General features: G+C 54.1%; 1 protein-coding gene across 8 annotated transcripts in view; it reads right to left on the reverse strand.

The window, feature by feature from the left end:
• Positions 1 to 1,897: 1,897 nt before the first annotated feature.
• Positions 1,898 to 19,144, reverse strand: part of Pak4 (p21 (RAC1) activated kinase 4) — a 39,720-nt gene continuing 22,473 nt past the window's right edge. For 5 of the 8 annotated variants that reach the window (XM_031385914.1, XM_031385915.1, XM_031385920.1 and 2 more), the window contains exons 2-10: positions 12,396 to 12,469; positions 10,704 to 10,968; positions 7,530 to 7,988; positions 6,921 to 7,361; positions 5,720 to 5,853; positions 5,324 to 5,450; positions 3,757 to 3,882; positions 3,111 to 3,245; positions 1,898 to 2,820 (exon numbers count right to left, since the gene is read on the reverse strand). In XM_031385914.1, coding sequence (XP_031241774.1) covers positions 2,665 to 2,820; positions 3,111 to 3,245; positions 3,757 to 3,882; positions 5,324 to 5,450; positions 5,720 to 5,853; positions 6,921 to 7,361; positions 7,530 to 7,988; positions 10,704 to 10,907 — 1,782 coding nt within the window. In that variant the 5' untranslated portion in view covers positions 10,908 to 10,968; positions 12,396 to 12,469 and the 3' untranslated portion in view covers positions 1,898 to 2,664. Of the gene's footprint in view, positions 2,821 to 3,110; positions 3,246 to 3,756; positions 3,883 to 5,323; positions 5,451 to 5,719; positions 5,854 to 6,920; positions 7,362 to 7,529; positions 7,989 to 10,703; positions 10,969 to 12,395; positions 12,470 to 13,581; positions 13,624 to 18,901; positions 18,994 to 19,144 lie in introns of those variants that run through there. The other 3 variants (XM_031385916.1, XM_031385919.1, XM_031385921.1) reach the window with 3 other exon arrangements.

The raw sequence follows: 19,144 nt of genomic DNA on the forward strand, positions 1-19,144 counted from the left end.
TAAGACACTCTTCAAGTTCAGAGTGGGCAGCTGGAAGAAGCTGTCCTGCTCTGGCCACAGCAGGATCTGGTAATACCACAGACCCTCTATTCTGTCTAGCTACTCTTGTGACAGTGCCCCCCTCTCCCTGTGGGCATCTGGGTAACTGGCCTTTTGGCCCCTCCAGTTCTCCTAAAGTGTGGCTGACATCTGTGCAGTTAATCCCAATTGTGAGTCAGGGGGTCAGGTGTTCCTGGCAGCAAGTGGCTGATCCTTGAGGACACTTATGAACAGGTGACAGAAGCAGGAAGCAGAGCTGGGAGAGGGCTGGGCCTCTGGCAGCAGCTCCCATTGTGAAACCAAGAGCTACCCCTTCCAAATGCAGGGACAATGAAGATGCCCACACCAGCCATCAACTTGGAGTAGGGCATACGGTAAGGCAGGTGACTGGACTGGCATGTCTACATCTGTGGCATGGTACCTCCCAGAGACGTTCAGCTGCCAGTGGGATCACAGTGGGTTCAGGCTCTCAGTCACAGGGCTCCAGAATGTGTCTAATACTTCTCTGGCTCACCAGCCCCCTAAGCAGAGTGAGCTACTCCTCTGGCCTCACTCTCTGGAATAAGCTAGAGTTCTTTGATGTTTGCTATGTCTCATTGGTTTTATTCTTGAGACAAAGTCCCATTTATAGAGTCCTGACTGTAGATCACACTGACCTCAAACTCACAGAGATTCACTTGCTCTACCAAGTGCTGGGACTACAGATGTGTACCACCTCCAGCTTATTTTTTGATTCATGGTCTCATGCAGCCCTGGCTGCCTCTAACTCTTGATAATTGCCTCCAGGCTGAGTTCTAGATGACAAGCATACAGCACCAGGTCTGGTTTTATATGGTGCTGGAGACTGGACTCAGGGCAAGTACTCTACCAGCTGAGCCACATCCCAGTCCAAGGTCCATCTCCCCCACATTCACAGTCAGGCCTAAAACTTACTTATCTTTGGACACATGTTGGCCTCCTGTTTTCTTCTGTCAATTTGGACGGGTTTCTTTACAGATAGGAATCCACTCCAGCCAACCCCTCCATTCCTAACAGCAGTAGCTGCTTCTCACACTGCCATGTCTACACCTGTAAAGTCACCAAGCACCTAGCAAGGCTCCACCACAAACAGGGGCCTGACCCTCTGGAGGCCAAAGCTGTGTGGCAATAGACATAGGGTGGTCTGGATGCTCCGGAGCCAAAATCCCGGTGCTGCACTGGCCCTCACTCCCAGACCAGCTGCCTCTGGGGAATCTCAGAGGCTGCAATAGGTGAGCTTAGGAGGCAAAGGTAGAGTGCCCGCTGCTATGGCGTCCTTCCTCCCCATTGCTGGGCTTGAAGACTCTCTCCTTGGATAAGTGTCCAGAGCAGGTAGCACCAGGTTACTCAGCCTCGGGTGATCTTAAAAAGCCCATTAACTGACTTATCAAATGGCCCACTTACTAGTTTCTATGCTCAGAAGGATCAACATCAAATAGAGTAACATTTCTACACTAGGCTATGTGTGGCAACTGGTGCGTTTGCTTATAATCTCAATAGCATTCAGGAGACAGAGGCAGGGGAGTGTGAAAAGTTTGAAGCCAACCTGGGCTATGTAGTGAATTTAGGCCAGCCTAAACTATGTAGTGAAACCCTGTCTCAAAGAAATAAAAAATAAAAAGAGGAAAAAATAATCCCAGGCTACTGGGACGTGGGAACTTCATCACTTGAGCTCTGGCCAACAGGCTGCTTCCAGAGTTGGGGCCTACTTGCCCCATGCAGGGAGTAGGGTGGAGCATCTCTCCCTTGATGCCTGGGTTTCCAGGCCCAGTTCCCAAACTTTCTTTACTACATTGGTGGACAGTAGCTCCCATACACCACACACACATACATACACACACACCAAAAACAAGAAAATACTTTAATTGTAAAACTAAGTTGAAGGATTGGCGGCAGGGTGGGGGACAGGAGCCTGATTCTTCAAAGTGGCTCTGTCCCTGGGCCAGCCACCCCATAGGTCAGGGATCATCTGTCCCCAGGCTGAGACACAGTTAGTGTTATAAAATGACAATATAAATAGACTTCTAGAAAACGGAGGCTGTCTGGGTGCAGTAGTCATTTGCTGCAGAAGTTAGGGAAGGGGAAGCCCCATGTTTCTCCTGTGGAAAGAGGTTGTGGGGCTCTGGGAAAAGGCCACTCTTCAAACATTCATGATTGACCCTTCAATGGCTCAGGGTCAGGGGCTGGGCACCAGGCAGGCTGAGGACAGAGGAACTGGACTTTCTTGGTACATGCGCACACTCTCCACCCCCCCTCACACACACACACATACACACATACACCTTTCTCATAGTGTCGTCTTTGCCCCAGTGGCCCCTGATGCATATTTCCAGTGATGGGGCAGTCGCCTTCTCTCCTGCAGACAGTGCCCAGGGGAGGGACCTGTCCTGGGATCCTGGGAGCCTCACTGGCTCCCACATGTCCTGGTGTGGCTTTACAAGTCATGGAATCAAAACCAGAGTTCAGTAGTAGGGTTCCACAAAGGCCCCAACACAGTGACGGTGGTGCCCTAGAGTGTCTCATGGGCTGTGGGAGCTAGTTGGCCCGCTACTGGCCTCTGCCGGGCAGGGTGGCCCTGGGCTCTTTGGTTCAGGACTAGGCTCAGGCTCATCTGGTTCGGTGCTGGCGCATAAGGGGCACGATGCTGGCCGGTGGCCCTGCCTTGGAGAGGAACGGGTGCTTCAGCAGCTCGGCAGCAGTGGCCCGCTGGGCTGGGTCACGCACCAGCAGGCGATCCAAGAAGCCTTTCAGAGACGGTGATGCCTGTGAAGGAGCAGAGGTCAGGAGGGCAGGGTTACTTGTCCTGTGGGCTGACAGCATCTTAGGGAGGGTCACAGAAGTCTCAGGAGTTACCGATGGACCATAAAGGGCATGCCGAAATCCCCTAAGGCTTGTTTCCTCCCCACTCTTGTGGTTTGGCAAGAAGCTGAAGGCAGCCCCTTCCCACATATATACAGCCCTACAGTCAGGCAAGCTCTGTGGTAGCCAAGGGCTCAGGGGACCCTGTCTCTAGAGCTGGGGGAGCCACTAGGAGCACAGTCTGCTCTGCTCACCCTGTGCAGGTTCTTCAATCGGGGTGGCAGGTTGTCCCGAATCATCTTCATGGCTTTGAGGGGTGGCTCATTGAAGTACGGGGGTTCCCCATCCACCATCTCGATCACCATCACTCCCAGTGACCAGATATCCACCTAGGATGGAAAAGGGACCATAGTCCTGAGTGCAGGGGGCAGCCAATCCTCTGCAAGCTTCAGGAGTGGCATCTGTTGGCCTCCACCTTTTGTCTCTAGTCCTGAGCCCACAACCTGTGGACAGTGGAAGCCTGCCTACCCTGACTTCTCAGGTCTAGGCAACAACAGCTGCCACTGGCTGCTAAATGAGTCCAAGCCCCATTCCTGTCAGTTACAAGTCATCCTTACTAAGAGAGACCCAAGAGAGTGAGTCTCACACTAGCCTTACTCCTGTGGAACCCTGCCCCAGTCTGCCCATGCCTTATGGGGATCAAGTTTGCTGACTCAGAAAATCTCAGGATCAAGTAGCAGGCTCAGGTGACTGACGACAGCCAGAATGATGATGCCACCCTTTCCCTAGCAGCCCCTGCTCCCCTGTGGTCAGCCAGGCTTTTCCAACAGATAATGGAAGCTCAGGCCACCTTCCTGCAGGCCGCTTGGGATTGAGTAGCTGGGCCCCTCCTGGGCTTACCTCTGGCCCATAGGGAAGGCGGGAGATGAGCTCCGGGGCCATCCAGTATGGGGTGCCCACCAGCGACTTCCTCCGAGGCACCTCCTTGCTCACCTGGGCACAAAACCCGAAGTCGGACAGCTTCACCTGTGGCAGACAGGGGCTGTAGGTCAGAGGTGTCCATCTATCCGACTGCCTCCAGACACACGGGCTCCACTGAGCAGCAGCGGGGAGGGCAGCTCTGCTCCCTACTGGCAGGGCTCTCGTGTCTAGAGGGTCTTAGGGGATGTGGCTCAAGCCCTGCAGCTAGCAAAGGCTCAGCAGAGACCAAGAGAGACTATGCTCTGAAAACCAGGGCCTAAGGGAAACAAGTGCTAGCTCTATTCGCTGGTTCAAGAGGAACACAGCCCAGCCTGTCTGTGAGAGTGAACCTCTGCTACAACTAGTGTCCAGGACTTACACCCTTGTGGAGCCATGGAGCCTCTCAGTGACTTTGTGGCTCTTCTGGACCCCAGAAATCATGTCCTCTTAGACTATGGATACTTAGCTGACTCAACCACGGCCCCAGATTCAGAGTCAAGATCTCAGTCTAAAAAGGGGGAAGCCAGCACAGCCAGCTTCACACCACAGGGTCCAGACTAGGTTTTCGTCAACCCTATGCTCCAAGCTGGCTTGCTAAAGTGAGGGAGGAGGCATTTAGGATGGCACAAGGACCACAAGGGAAGCTGACACTTGGGTCCACAGCAAGCCTGGTCCAATGCCCAAGTGCCAGGGCAATGAGGCCCTTTTGAGTCCTGATGGAGGAAGAGGGAGAGATAGTGGAACACACTTGTACTCTCAGTTCTCAGGATCCAAGATAGGAGTTAGAGGCCAGCCTGGGCAGTGTAGCAAGTACCAGGCCAGCCATAGACACACAGAAGACAGTGTCTCATTAAAAAAAAAGCAAGTTAGGTGTGGACAGGTAGATCCCTGTGAGTTCAAGGTCAGCCTGGTCTACACACCAAGTTCCAGGTCAGCCAGGGGTTACACAGTGAGATCCTGTTGTCAAAACAAAAATAAAATTCAAAAACCCAACAGGGGAGGCAGGCCAGCTGCTTGGCTGGGAAGCACATAGCCAGAGCTGTGGCTGCTGCCCAAGCCCTTCCTCACTGGGCTCTGGTCAGGTGTGCAGCTTCCAGTTCTATGACGACAGTGCATTCCACCAATTAGGCCGCTACTCTGGGCCGTTCTGTAAGGGACAGATAGGTCAGATGCTCCTCCAGTCACCAGAGGCTCATCTGCCGCCGCTGCAGCAGCAGAGGATGAGGCAGGGACCCCAGCACCGGGTCTGACAGTTCACCAGACCATAGCTGGAGAAAGCTGAGTGAGAGAGGCCTGTCTGAGGCGTTTCCAGAGGACTCATGGGGACAGAAGCTGTCAGCAATGTAGGTGTGAAGGGGAACAGGCCCTCAGCACAGGCTGTCTCCCATTCCCTGGTCACTAGGGGAGCTACGTGGCTGCACTCTGCTCCACCACGAGGGAGCCTAGAGCAGTGCCATTCCTTCCCTCAAGCTGTCCCTTCAAAGACATCCAGCCTCCTCCCACTCACCCTGCCATCGTGGGTCAGCAAGATGGAGTCACTCTTGATGTCACGGTGGATGACACCCTGGGCGTGGAGCACAGACAGTGCCTGAAGCACAGCCAGGCACACGGCGGCAATCTGCTCCTCGTTCATCCTGCGTGGGCAGAAGGAGCAACTGGGCTCGTGTCCCCCACCCTGGGGTGAGAGTGGGGAGCTAAAAGGCCCTTACCCTGCTTTAGGACATCAAGAGGTCAAAGACCTGCCTCAATAGGGGTCGGGGAGTCAAGATGCTATGACCCCATCCTGTGTGCCTGGCCTCACTGCCCCACCCACACTCTGGAGGGCACTTGTCTATCACCAGAGCCTAAAGGGTCCCAACTCCACCCCTGGGAGTACAAGAGTGAGCAGGCTGCCCTACAGTACCTGGTGTGGGTGACAATATCCGTAAGGGCGCCTCCCTCCAGGAACTCCATGACCACCCAGAGCTCGTCACCCACCAGGTAGCTGTTGTACATCTCCACCACATTCTCGTGCCGGTAGTCTCTCATGATCACCACCTGGGCAGGGCAGGGCAGGGCAGGGCAGATCAGCACTGGGGCCGCAGGCACTGCCTCTACAGTCTCCCTTGCAGCAGGCTGCACGCCAGCAAAGCAGCTCACTCAAGCTGTCCCCTTCTCCAAAGCCAAGAAGACCTGGAGGCCAGCCTGAGGGCGACCACTTCATTCTAGAGGTGCACCCTGGATACCATGCAGGTTCTCTAATTCCAACCAGTCCTGGCTGGTCTTTTAGTGGTCTATCAGGGGGCATCTGAGAAGTAAAGAGGAGAGGAGGACAGGCAGTTATGAAGGAAAGCTAAAATAAAAGCTCTGTGTGTGTGTATGTGTGCGCGCATGTGCATGTGGTGTACCTTAATGGAGCACTCCAGAGGGAGGACTGATTGACAAGGGAAAGGTCTGGGAGATGTGGCGGGAAACACTGTTTACAGGGACCAGAGAAGCCGACTGAGCATGAAGAAGAATTGATGTGGATAGAGCCCTGGGATGCAGGCTATGGAACAGGTAAGGTAGGAAGTGTTAGGAGACTGGCAAGCAAGAGCTGGAGCTCAGGGGACTCTTGTAGCAGGAGCAGGAGGTACCTGTTACACCCACACACTTCAGAACTGCTTTTGTGACGATGCCAAGGCTGACACCCAGAGCCAGAAACTGGGCTGAACCAAGTGCCTGGTTCTGAGCTAGCAGGGACAGGGTCTGATGGGCAAGGAGCTGGACTCTGACTTGAGGACATGGGGGACACTAGGAGGGTCTGTCAAGGCTACAAAGCCAAGGATCCCTCTCTCGGATGTTACACATGGAGTGTCCAGGGGAGGCCTGAGAGAAAAGCTGGAGGCCAAGGGAGGGAGAAAGGCTTCATGGAAGAGGAACTGGAGGAAGGGGATACTGGGCTGTGGTTTGGAGTGAGGTATGGCAGGGCATCCCAGAGACAGGAACCCTGAGAGGAGAACTCAAGGCCAGGACTAGTTGGAACAAAGTCATGGGCACTTGGGATGACAGAGGCACAGGCAGGAATCTTAGGCTAGGACAGCTGTGAGGAGGGCAGAGCACTGGGCTTCTGGGCCAACACCCACCTCATTGAAGAGCAGTTCACGTCTCTGCTGCTTGCGCAAGTCCATCTTCTTGACGGCCACCAGTTTGCCTGAGCTGCGCACAGTGGCTATGCACACAATACCTGTAGAGCCCTCGCCGATCTTGATGAAGTTGTCTAGATAGGAACGAGGGTCCCCTGGGTCCACTACCAGCTGCAGGGCAGCCCGGAACTGCTCATGGGACACTCGCTGGGGCTCCCGCTGTGGTGAGCGAGGCCCAGGGGGCCCAGGGGCAGGGGGTACAGCAGGGGCAGCAAGGGCACGTGCTGGGGGGGCCAACTGGGGCTCAGAGGCATGGGGACCCAGCACTCCTGGGCTGGGAGCACCACGGGCTCGGGTGGGAGGCCGGGAGGAGGAGGAAGTCTGAGGAGCGGCCAGGCCTGTGGCTGATGGCCCATTAGGGGCCATGGTGTGTGGCTCCCCCTACAATAGAAGAAAGAGGGGCTGTGAGTGGAGACTGCATTAGCTCTCTCCTTGTCCAGATGACGGGTGGTCAGGATGAGAAATGCACTAGGGACTGGAATGGGAACAGAAGGGAGGAAGGGAAGCAATGGAGTAGATAATGAGGCGCTAAAGTGGGAGATGGGTTACCTGGGCACCGCGGGGTGGGTGGTCTGTGTCAGCCCGTGGGTATGTGTTAAAGGGCCTGCCAGCTGCTAGTTTTGTCCCGCTGGTCAGACTGCCAGGCTGAGGAGTGCTGACGTCAGGCCCAGAGAGGGGGCGCTTATCCCGGGAGGCCTCCTGGGGTAACCCTGGACCCTCCCTTGAAGACTTGGGCCTCTTCTCTGGCCCCACCCGCCGTCTGTCACCACTGCCACTGCCTGCCTCACTGTGGCCTGTGGCCCGGGCTCTGCCTCCAGCTTTATCAGGGGCCATTCTAGCCGGAGCTGCGCGCTCCTCCAGCATTCCATTCTCCTGGTGGGCACGGGCAGGTGGTGGTGGACTCTCTCTGCGCAGGGAGTTGGAGCGCGTCACCGACATGTTCTCAAATTCGTCAAGCAGCAGTGTGAGAGCCCCATCCTTGGCACCTTTGCTGCCCCGCACGATGGTCTTGGGTCCAGGCAATGGCAAGGTAGGGCCAGGAAGGAGGGGACACAGAAAAGACAATACAACACAGAAACAAGACAGAGATGGGTGAAGTGACGGCTTGGTGATGATGGAGTGGGGTGCCCCAGAAACTGCTGTCATGCCCACCACCCACTCTGGGTACTCCCCCAACAAGTGCTTCTTGACTTTCCTTGGCTCCCAGGCTGGCAGCAAGCTCTGCCCTGTGGACTAGGGCGAGGGAGGAGAGCCCAGCCTGTAATCAGCCCCCAAGAGCTGCAAATTACAGGGCGCTTGGCTCAGCACTTCCTCCCCTGCAGGCTGCCAGCATCATTAACCCTCAAACCACGCAGCTCTGATCCCCTAGGGCAGAGGATGTGGCACAGAATAGAAAGCCCACAGCCTAAAGCCAAGGCCTCAGAGGCTTGGGAGCTATGTGGCAAGTGTCAACTGGAATATATCCTGAATTGCCAACCCTCGAATCTCCCTGCTCTACATTACCCGCCCCCACTGAGTTGTGGCCTTCTTTGCTCCACTATACCCTGAGTGCCCGGCACATTAGGCTGTTCCTCAGTATACCAGATGTGTCTGTCAGCTCTTTGCTCTGCCTCCAACCTACATCTTCCAAATGTCTCCACAGCTGTCCCACTCCCCTGCCAGAGGTCTCTGAACAAAACATACTTCTCTAAGGACTTGCTAACACCTAGTTTAAATGCCAGCCCACAAGTCTCTGGCTCTTTCCTTTTTTCTTCTAGAACAGTGGTTCTCAACTTTCCTAATGTTGCAACTCTTTAATACAGTTCCTCATGCTGTGGTGACTCCAAACATAAAAATTATTTCATTGCTACTTCATAACTGTGATTTTGCTATTGTTATGAATTATAATGTAAGTATCTGATAGGTGTGATATCTGATATGCGACTCCCAAAGGGGTCGTGACCCACAGATTGAGAACCAGTGTTCTAGGCCCCTGGTGCAGCAGACATGACTGTGCGTTCAGTATGCTGCTTTACCCCTGTGAACTACCCAAGGACTTAGGCACTTGTTCTACCATTCACAGTCTACCTATGTCTTGGGTCCTAGATCAGAGTCCACACCAAGAAGGTACTTTGCAAAAGAAGGAAGGACGGGAGGAGGAAGGAGATAAGGAGAGGTGGTGAGCTGCCCCACCCATTGCCTTCAGGTGGCAGGCAAAGATAGGCAGAACCTGGATGGCCTCTGGGACGGAGGATATCCTGAGCTCCTGGGAACTACCTAGCGTGCACAAGGCTCCTAATGGCATGCTGTGGTCCCAGCCTCTTGTGGGCCCTGGCTGTCTGCCTGGAAGCCTGGCCTTGTCCAGGGAGCCAAGAAAGGTGGATGTTAGGTTTCAAACCCAGGACAAATGTCTGAGGTGCCTATTTAACGTATCAGAGCAGACCAGGTCTCTAGGCCCTCCAGCATCCCTCAGTCCCTCCCTCCCTGTTACAGGGGCTTTCTTTCTGGCACACGCTGTTTTCCCCCAGATGCCTTTCCCTATATAGTCCAGCCATTTTGGCTGCGCTGACACATCTACCTTTTACCCTCCTGGCCTCTTGGTCTCCTGGCTCTTCCTTCTACCCCCTCCTCACAAGGCCCGGCTCAGGATCATGTCCACAGTAAACCTTCTCCTCCATCATACCTAGGAGCAGGCATGTTCTCCTCTTTTATTTCTTTTTCTCACTCAGTGGATACCTGCCAGGCTTTGGTATTAGAACCAAATGGAGTCAATGGTCAAGGACCTTGATGTCTGGGTAGTACCAGCTAAGGTGCCTGCACATGAATTAGGACAAGTGCCCTTCCCCTTGCAGGACTGTGGGAAGGTGTGGAAACAGAAGGGTGCACAGAGCAGCAGTAACATTTTGAGGACACACAATCTATGAGAAATAACTGCAAAGCTCACTGGGTCATAGGAGTGCTTAGGGTGGGCTGTCTGGGGACTATGGTAGGGCCCACTTCACAACTAGTTGCTTCTGGCTTCCAGCTGCCTGGGTCATGAAAAGCCCATACAGATTCAGATGGTAAGAGGGGCTTTCTAGGCAATGGAGAGAAGTCAAGGCTCTCACATAACCCTATGGGGTCACAGAAATAACCAGAAAGACCTCAGTCTCGACCCAAGCACTGTGGCTGGGGGCGCCCTGATGACTCTGCCTCTCTCCTGCCAGGCCCTGGCTGGTCACTGGGAGAGGATGAGTCAGCTGCAGTGCCAGGCACCCAGCCTGCTGACCACAGGCACGCCCAACTCCACCGAGCGGCTACAAGTCTGGCTGCACTCCTCTGGGTCCCACCACCCATGGCGTGAGTCTAGCAGGGGCACTCTTGTCACTAGGCCTGCATGGCTGTAGTCCCTGCCTAGGCAGTAAGACCACAATTCTCACATTGTACACGGAGGCGGGGAAAGTATGAGGATCTTGGATGATAAGACTGAACGGCTGCTGCTGAACCTTGGGATGCGGCTTAGGCAGCCCCAGCCCCGATGCGTCTGGGAGTGGGCTGTCGCCTTTGTCATGAAGCACTGGGAGACCAAGGTTGAGTGTGTAGTGCTGGAGCAGGAGGGGCTCCAGGACTGCCCTGCGGGTGGAAGGCTGGCAGTGGGCTACAAAGGTGGGGGAGAGTGTTCTGCAAAGAGGCCAGGAGCAACTGAAGGGCTGGGCCTCTCGGGCAGCATGGGCTATGGACTAGAAGTGGTGCGGTGATGGCTACCTTGGGGGCTCCAGGCTGGATGGACGTGATGCAGGCAGGGTCAATCAGAGGCTTGGGTCTGCGCGCTGACTCCTCAATCAGGCTCTGCCACTGGCGGGGCAGCCCTGTGAACTTCTGCTCATGCTGATCGAAGCCTGTGTGCACGCGGTGCTCGAAGTTGGATGGGGCTGAGATCTCTACCCGCTTCTTCTTCTTTCCAAACATGGTTCCAGGACCTTAGCACAGAGTGTGTGAATGGTGGGGTGGCTTGGGTTCTTACAGGCACCTGCAGGAAGGAAGCACCAAGGGAAGTAGGATCAGTGGCAGGTCATCTGGTCGGGTCAGCAGCTCTGTCATATACCAGCAGGGGGCAGCAGCTTCTGCCTGGGCCCTCTGAGCAGTTACTTCTGTGGGTTCCTCTTGAGCAACTAGAGGGTCAGGCCTAGCTGTCTCCTCCTCAGAGCCACAGCTCCTTGTGGCCCAGAGACCTCATACAGCCCATCACCTTCACAGCAGCTTTCATACTGCAGGGCCTTTGCACGGGCAGTTCCCCTTGCCTATTATCCCAAGAGCTCCCCCCACCCCCCAGTTCCCTTTCCTAACCACACAGCATGCTGGCTATCGCATCACCTTCAGATGCCCTTCTACTGGGAACCTGCTGCTGTTCCTGTGTGTAGTGCCTCTGGTCTCCCTCCAACCCCAGTAATAATAGTGCCTAAAGCAGCCCATCCACAGTCTCCCTAGTCCTACCCCTGGGCACCAGTGAACAGTCCCACCTCTAGTCTGGCCACTACAGCCAGTGGCTACAGACAACTGGGATGCCTCCCCACATTGTGACACTTTCCTATCTTTAGGGCCTGGGTCTTCAGCTAGGCACTTACATTAATACCCAGCAAAGGCCAGTCAGGAATCCAAGAGTGAGCCAGGCATGGTGACATACCCCTTTAGCCCTAATACTCGAAGGCAGAGATGCGTGGATTTCTGTGAGTTCAATGCCAACTTGGTCTACATAAGTGAGTTCTAGGCTAGTTAGAGCCTGTCTCAAAAAGGGAGAGGGGAGCTCAGCAGGTAAGAATACTGGCTATTCTTCCAGAGGACCTGGGTTCAATTCCCACACAGTAGCTCACAACTGTATATAACTCCACTTCTAGGGGATATGATACCTTCTTCTGACCTTCAAGGACATTAGCAAAACATGTGGTGCACAGACATACATGCAGGCAAAACCACCCATACACATAAACTTTAAAGACTAGTAATAATTTTTAAAAAGTAAATTAAAAATAAACAACAACAACAACAACAACAACAACAAAGAACCAAAAGACGAGCCCAGCCAGGGGCACAAGCTGAGTAGCTGCAATCCCAGCCACTCAGGAGGCAGAAGAATGGCAAGCTCAAAGCTTTCCCGGCATAGAGTAGATTCAGACTATTCTGGTCAATGTGGTGAAATTGTCTCAAAATAAAATGATAAAAAGGCCTGGGCTGCAGAGTAGGCGGGAAGCCCTGGGGTCCATCCCAGGTGAAGGACAGGATGATGGTGGCACCCCACAGAGGCCCAAGCAAGATGGACACTGGGCAGCCACTCGACAACCCTTCTTCTACCTCTTACTGGGTTCTGGGTGATGAAGCCACTGAGCCCCTCCCTGCCTTGGACCAGCCCCTTATGCTGGAGAGACTGGCCCTGTGGGAAGAGCCTGGAGTCAGACAGACCTGGTCTGAAGCTGGCTGGGCTAGAAGCACCCTTGCGTGGGTGACGTGTCCTCCTGAGGCTTTGAGTTACTCATCTGTAAGACAGGAAGAAAAGATCCATCAGTCATTCAATCACTAACCCCCACTGTACTCTGGTTGATAGTGAGACACGATAAGAACCTAGACAGCCTGTGACCCACTAAGGTCTACCTGGGGCAGATGGTCCCCAGGTAGTGACAGTGTACACTGGTAGGACTGGGCCCACAAAGTGCTACCTAGCCAAGGAAGGATGGCAGGTGAGCTAAGGGGAGGAGACCTCATGAGTGGAGGCCCAAAGGACCAAAGGGTACCAGAGGACTTCTGTCTTCATCCCACCTGGCTCTTCAATACCTGGCAGGGTGGTGGGCAGGCACAGAACCAGCACCTAGCCCCAGTGAGACTCTGCTGGGGAAGTGGCTACAGACAAGAGTCCAGGGGGCCCCAGCCAGGCCTCCTCTTCTCCAGGAATGGCTCTTTTTCTTGGGAGTCACTGGCTCAGCCTACAAGAAGGACATTGATGGGCAGACAGCCAGGGAAACCGGTTTGGCAGCTGAGCCAAGTGAGAGGCAGGTGGGGACGCAGCAGCCAACCTGTCTCAACTGGTCCCAAGGGGCCAGCAGGTGGCCAGTCCTAGGCCTGGATAGGGCTTTCCCAGCTGGTCTAGTTTCTTTGCTTGATCCAGGTCCAGGAGCTTTGGCTTAGGGTTGGGACGGCTTGGGCAGAATAGGAACCTCTGGCTTCCAGCCTTCTCTGTCTCAGAACCAGTGCTGCGGCATGCACCCTTCCTTCCAGCCTTTCCTGCCCGGCCTGTCCCAGCACCCCAACCTCTGCACCAGGGCTACCTAGCCCTCCTTGGCACTAGGCCTGTCTCTGCAACTCCAACAGTGCCGCACCTCATGCTGCCTGGTGCTGTGACCTGCAGCTCCCTGTCCTCTGTGTCTAGCTTGCTAGTCACCCTGAACTCTTGGCTCTACTCTCAGTTCCCACCTCCCACACCCAGGGAGTCCCAAGGCAGCTACCACATTCGGCAGGATGGGGGTGGTGGTGCATGTAATAGCTCACTAAGCATAGGGAGGTGCTCAGAATGGAAAAGGTGGGGGAGCTTTTAGCAGTGCCTTCCCATGCTCCCCCACACAGACCCCAGCCCCACCCATAATCCCCAAGCCACCTTGCATACTGCAGCCACTTGTGACCCTGCAGGAGAAGAGGAGGAAGGGCACACCTCCGGATATTTGCCTGGGCCACCCCTTTCCTCTGCGCAGCATATGGAGGGAAGGACAAACAGAGGAACTGGTTATGTTTATAATGACCTGGTATAGGCCCCACCCAGGCCCTTTTCAGCATCTCGTGGCCAGGATGCTTCTCCCAGGCCAGCTCAGAATTTCAGAGCCCTGCAGCCCAGGCCTCAAACCCCAGGTAACAGCTAGCTAGCACTACATGCCCTGATTTCTATATCTGTGAAGACCCAGCCCACAGCTTATGCCAGGAAGCTCAATGTGTGACCCTGGGGAAAACTCCACTCTTATGCCTCAGTTTCTTCTTGTTAGAAGGGTGACAACAGTAGCTGCTTCCAGCAGCTTTTACAAGGAGTCACAGAGAACACAAAACAAGCAAGGCACTGAAGGCCTGGCTTAGAGCCAAGGCTTACTGAAGCTTAGGCAGTAAATCCTCAATGCCAGTCACATGACAACAGTAGCCAGCAGGAACATGCACCTACTGTGTGCCACCTCTCTTAGAACCACTGTACCCAATGTCTCTCAATCTTTGCTTCTGACCCAGCAGAAAGCCACTGCGAACCCCATGCCCTAAGTAAGGAAAATGAGGCACAGAGGGTCCCCTCACTTGCCATGGGCAAAGCCAGAGCAGACATTAGAGCAGACCACTTCTCCCAGGGCCTGTGGCCCCCTGCCTCTGGTGCAGATCCAGCCAGTGGTACTCAGGCCCATGCCATACGCACAGTCCTACAATGGAGGCTCCTTATCCCAGTTTTCTAGTGTGGAAACTGAGACTCCATTGTCCAAGCACTCAGTCAGTCAGAGGTTGCCAGGGTTTGACCCAGGAAGGTGAGCACAACAGGTTGAGCTCTTGCCTGCACCATGTGCGGCTAGTCTGGGCCCCTATGCTGCTTCTACCTGCCCAGCCCCATACCTTGCCTCCTTTCCTCTCTGGTGCCTGCAGTGTGTGTGTGTGTGGGGGGAGGGTTGGACTTCACCTCCTACTCAGCCTGCTCAGTCTTGTGGGTAATGGGGTTCCTAGACTCCCTCCCAGGGCCTCTGGTGAGACAGCAGGTCACAGAAAGATGCCTGAAAACCTGCCCCTGTCACCAAATATACTTCACGGGGTTTTAGAGCTGACATGCTCACCATGAAGGAACCTGTAGCCCTGGGAAGTCACCAACACAAGCCCTCTGGCTCCCAGAAACCTCAGAACTATTCTGGGCCAGTGTTGGGGTAATCTTTTTGGACCCTGGAAGTAAAGGGGTGACTGGGTACCCCTGGAAGAGAGAGACAGATGGAGCAGTATGGCAGGCAGCTCCCTCCAGCCAAGGACACACATTAAAAACAACTATACTTTAAAATGCTTTTTTTCAGTTCTTTAATCTCTGATTCTTTAAATGTGGAATACTCAGTTTTCTAGTCACCCCTGCGCCCCTGCTCTGCTCTTAACCTTTCACAAGAGGCAAACGTGTCCATCTCCCATGCTCCTGAAAGAATGAGCCACCAAGAAAGCCCTCCCTGCCTCAGTGTACCTCTTGTTTTCCAGGACTGAGCTGCAACAGAGGAGTCTGGCTCCTCCATTCTTGAGCCCACGCCTATTCCCCCACAGTCAGCTCTGGCTGGCAAGCCACAGCCCTGACTTATGCCAAAAGTGTAAATGCATCCCACTCCCGTCCAGCCTTCCAGGGAGTTCTAACTCCTTCTAGATGGCCCATCTTCCTCATCAGACACTGCCCAATCACAAGTGACTGGTTACAGCTACTGGGCCTCCACCTCCCTATCCATTTGAGTGACAACTGAGGTGGAGCCTGCCCAGCCCTCAGCTCTACGGGGGGGGGGGGTGGAGGGGTTCACATGGGGAAAGATGACTGTCATTAAGACAGGTCCACCCAAGGTCTTTAGGGCAGACTTAAGTCCTGAGAGGAAATAAAGGCAGGCTCAGAAGCTCAGGCAAAAGAGGACTGTCAATCCAGTTCTTTAGTGCATGAGGCCTTGCCCAAAGAAGCCCTGTGCTTAGGAAGAGGGCAGTCAGGAGGTAAGAAAAGTCAGGCCGAAGGTGCTGAGGCAGGCACTTGCTGGATGAAGCCGAGAAGGCCTGGTGGTTACATCTTGGAGGTGAGGGGAGAGTGGGGTTAAGCAACATGGGCTGCTGATGAGGCAGATCAGGTGGCACCTGTGGGCCACAGCAAGTAAGATGAAGATATAGGAAGGGTGGGGGCTAGACAGGAGAGGGACAGGAACAGGGAACCAGGGAGATGGCTGTGACAACCCAGCAGGAGATAAGGTGGACAGGACCCCCTAGGGGCTGTGGCGTAGGTAAAGTGAGCAGGTTCTGCTCAGTCCAAAAACCAAGGTGGCAAGATGGTACCTGGGCATGGAACGTGAACTCTGCAGGCCCGACTTGCTTGGCATAGCTTACTCCAGCACCTGGCTGGGCTCACTGGCCTCCAATTCTTCGACTTGAGAGAGCTTAGTACCCCCCTCCCACATACATACAGCAAGATAATGCCAGCCTGTCCAAAGCTGTCAGCCTGCAACACTGGTACCTCACACAGCAGGCATGTGCCAGGTACATACACTCTGGTTTACCATGGGTCCCGCAAACAGATCTAGGTGGCTAGGGAGTCTTCTTCCTTCCTGTTTCCCAAACCAGGAAACTAAGGCTACAAAAGTGAAATCACTGCCCAGGGGCACCTTGTGCCAGATCACAGAAATACCCATTCTGCCCCACAAAGGTCTTGTAGCACCCTACCAGTGTACTGCTTCTCAGTGGCCCTTGCTCCAGCCAGGGCCTCCACTTCATAGGAAGGACCTAACAGGAGGCAGAGACAACTGTTGACAATGACCAGACCCCTAAGAGCAGAGAAGCTGCATGGGGAGGGAACGTTAAATGAGTACCCATGTGACTCCAATAGACACCATACAGTCCTACCTGCTAGAGACCTGCACCCCCGCCTCTCTTACACACACACACACACACACACACACACACACACACACAGAGTCGTCTAGCTGACATCCAAATGGGGACATCAATGCCTGTCCCAGCTTTGTACGTACAAATCCTTCTGCTCAGAACCTCGGCTTACATCTTAACATTCAAGTCTTAGTGCCTTGAGAGGCAGCCAGACAATAGCGACACATGCCTTTAAATCCTAGCACTCAGAAGGAAGAACTAGATGGACTTCTGAGTTTTGAGGCCAGCCTGGTCTACAGAGTGAGTTCCAGGACAGCCAGGGCTACACAGAGAAATCCTATCTCAAAAAACCAACCAACCAAACAAACAAACAACCAAACAACCTCAAGAGAGGCTACCTTGATACCTAACAAAATTCAGGGCACTACTTTCTACTTCCCTGTGACCCTTATTACTCCCTGGCACCATATTCCTTTTAACTGTAGGCCCCTTTCCTCTCAGCGACCCACCCCAAATGGTTCCCTAGCACCTTGAGCAGGGTCTGGCACACAGACACTCAGTGAACATCTGGGGAGATGTGTACTAATCTTGCCACAGTGATGAGTCTGGACCATGATGCACAGGGAAGGAAGAGGGGCAAACAGGATCCCCCAGAGCCTCTGTCCCAAGCTGCCTGGACATTGCCTAAGACACCTAGGAATCCAGGCAAGAAGCTTGATGTACTTAACCAGGACCAAGGGCATCTCACTGAGAGCTGCCATAGGTCCTCACACTACAGGAAGGCACACCTAGCTAAGCCATGCCTTGGAGGGAAACCTGAGGACAACTTCTTACATCCATAGTAAGAGCCCAAGCCCTGGCAGCAAGTCCCTGCAATAGGGACAGCCTCACAAAGTGACGACTCAGAGATAGTGCCCTGATGTTGGGAAGCTGGAGACATGTGGGAGGCCATTACAACTGTGCTCAGTTCATCCTGGCCAGAGGCAGTGCTGTCTTCCCCCAATAGGCCATGCACAGAATGGGTCCAGAAACTCCCTAACCTTACAGCCTTTACCACCTTATCCTGTCCTCTTTCTTTAAGCTGCTAGGACAGCGCCTCCTTGAAGGTCTGTCACAAATATTCTTCTCATCCTGTCTGTGTGGTCTTCTATGGACATCTTCCTGCTAGAAGGACAGCCCCATTTGCACAGGGCCTGTCTCTCTCAGGCACTGCCCAACATGGGGCTATCGCAGTACAGGGTGCTCTGTAGGCCTATGAGCAGACTGTTCAGACCCAGGTGCTGGCTCAGCCACTCCAGCTGCACATCCATGGACAAGTCATCTAACTTCTCTGGACCTCAGTGTTCTATCTGCAAACTACAGACTGCGACAGTCCCTAACTGCTGGAAATATTTAGCTGACACTAGTCAGGCATGTGGAACAGGGTCTGCCATGGGGCTCATGCAGCAGCTGTTGTTTCCATCCCTGCTACGGCTGCTGCATCAAAGAGAGGCTGAAAACGCACACCAATGATGACCCTGGTCACAGTCCCCTCCAGTATGTGCATGTGCTAGTGACACTTTGCCTGGGGATAGGATGGGGAATGTTGTATCCCCAGCTGTGTGCATCATGGGTGGGAAGAGTGAACTGAAGAGGAAGGCTGAATGATCTGGCCAGGCGCAGGCATCCTGGGCTCGTCCCCATAGTGCCTAGGGCTCAGGATGGGGTGGCTGCCACAGAAAACCTAAGAGTGAGCTGTGAGGGTTGGAGACATTGCTTTAGGCTTTATCCACTCCTCCTGTGAATCCCTGCAGGAAGGACAGGCAAAAAGGAGGCTCCTGTCCATAGCCCTGCCGTGCCACACAGCACTCAGCACCTCACATACCAGACCATACAGACCCGAATGCCATGTAGCCAGTGATAACTACTAGTAAACATACACTGTCATATCACAGACCCTGCAACAGTAGCCCAAACAAGCCCACAGATAGATGGATGTACTGCATATCAAGATACATGCAGTTACCATGACTAGCTGGAAATCATAGTCACCCACCCTCCATCTTACAGCATCCTAAGCATGTGAGTGACAGCTGTCACAGGGCGTGAGCCGGGTGGTGGTGGTTGGACCAGTGCTCACTGTACAACATGGGGAGGTAAGCTCGGAACTGAGCTCCTGCCCCTCAAACACAGGTGCCAGCGTAGCCTGGTGGAGGAAGCTTGGGAGACACCAGAGAGAATTCATGGAAGCAACTTATAGGCCCAGGCTCAGCAAGTGGAAGGGCTGGGGACCCTTGAGCACCCCACCATAAACCCCTCTGAAATATGATGACTCCCCACCCCAAAGAAGCAGTGGGAGCACTCCCTAAAGATACCTATAGTCACACTGTAAGAGCTGTGATACGTAGTAGGTCCCAGCATCTCTGCAGGCACCGGGGGTTGTGTGTGCACACATCCTTGTGACCTGCTGAAAGACAAACTGAGAACTACAACCCAAGCTACAAGGTTAGACTTGAGACCCTCACAACTACAGGCCCATGCACAGCAAGCAATGAGTTCCTAATACTCAACACCAGTCTACTCAAGGGTCATCAGGAAGATGTTGGCACAGAGGCTTG

This window comes from Mastomys coucha, unplaced genomic scaffold (genome assembly GCF_008632895.1).
Source record: "Mastomys coucha isolate ucsf_1 unplaced genomic scaffold, UCSF_Mcou_1 pScaffold21, whole genome shotgun sequence".
In the NCBI taxonomy this organism is placed as follows: Eukaryota; Metazoa; Chordata; class Mammalia; order Rodentia; family Muridae; genus Mastomys; species Mastomys coucha.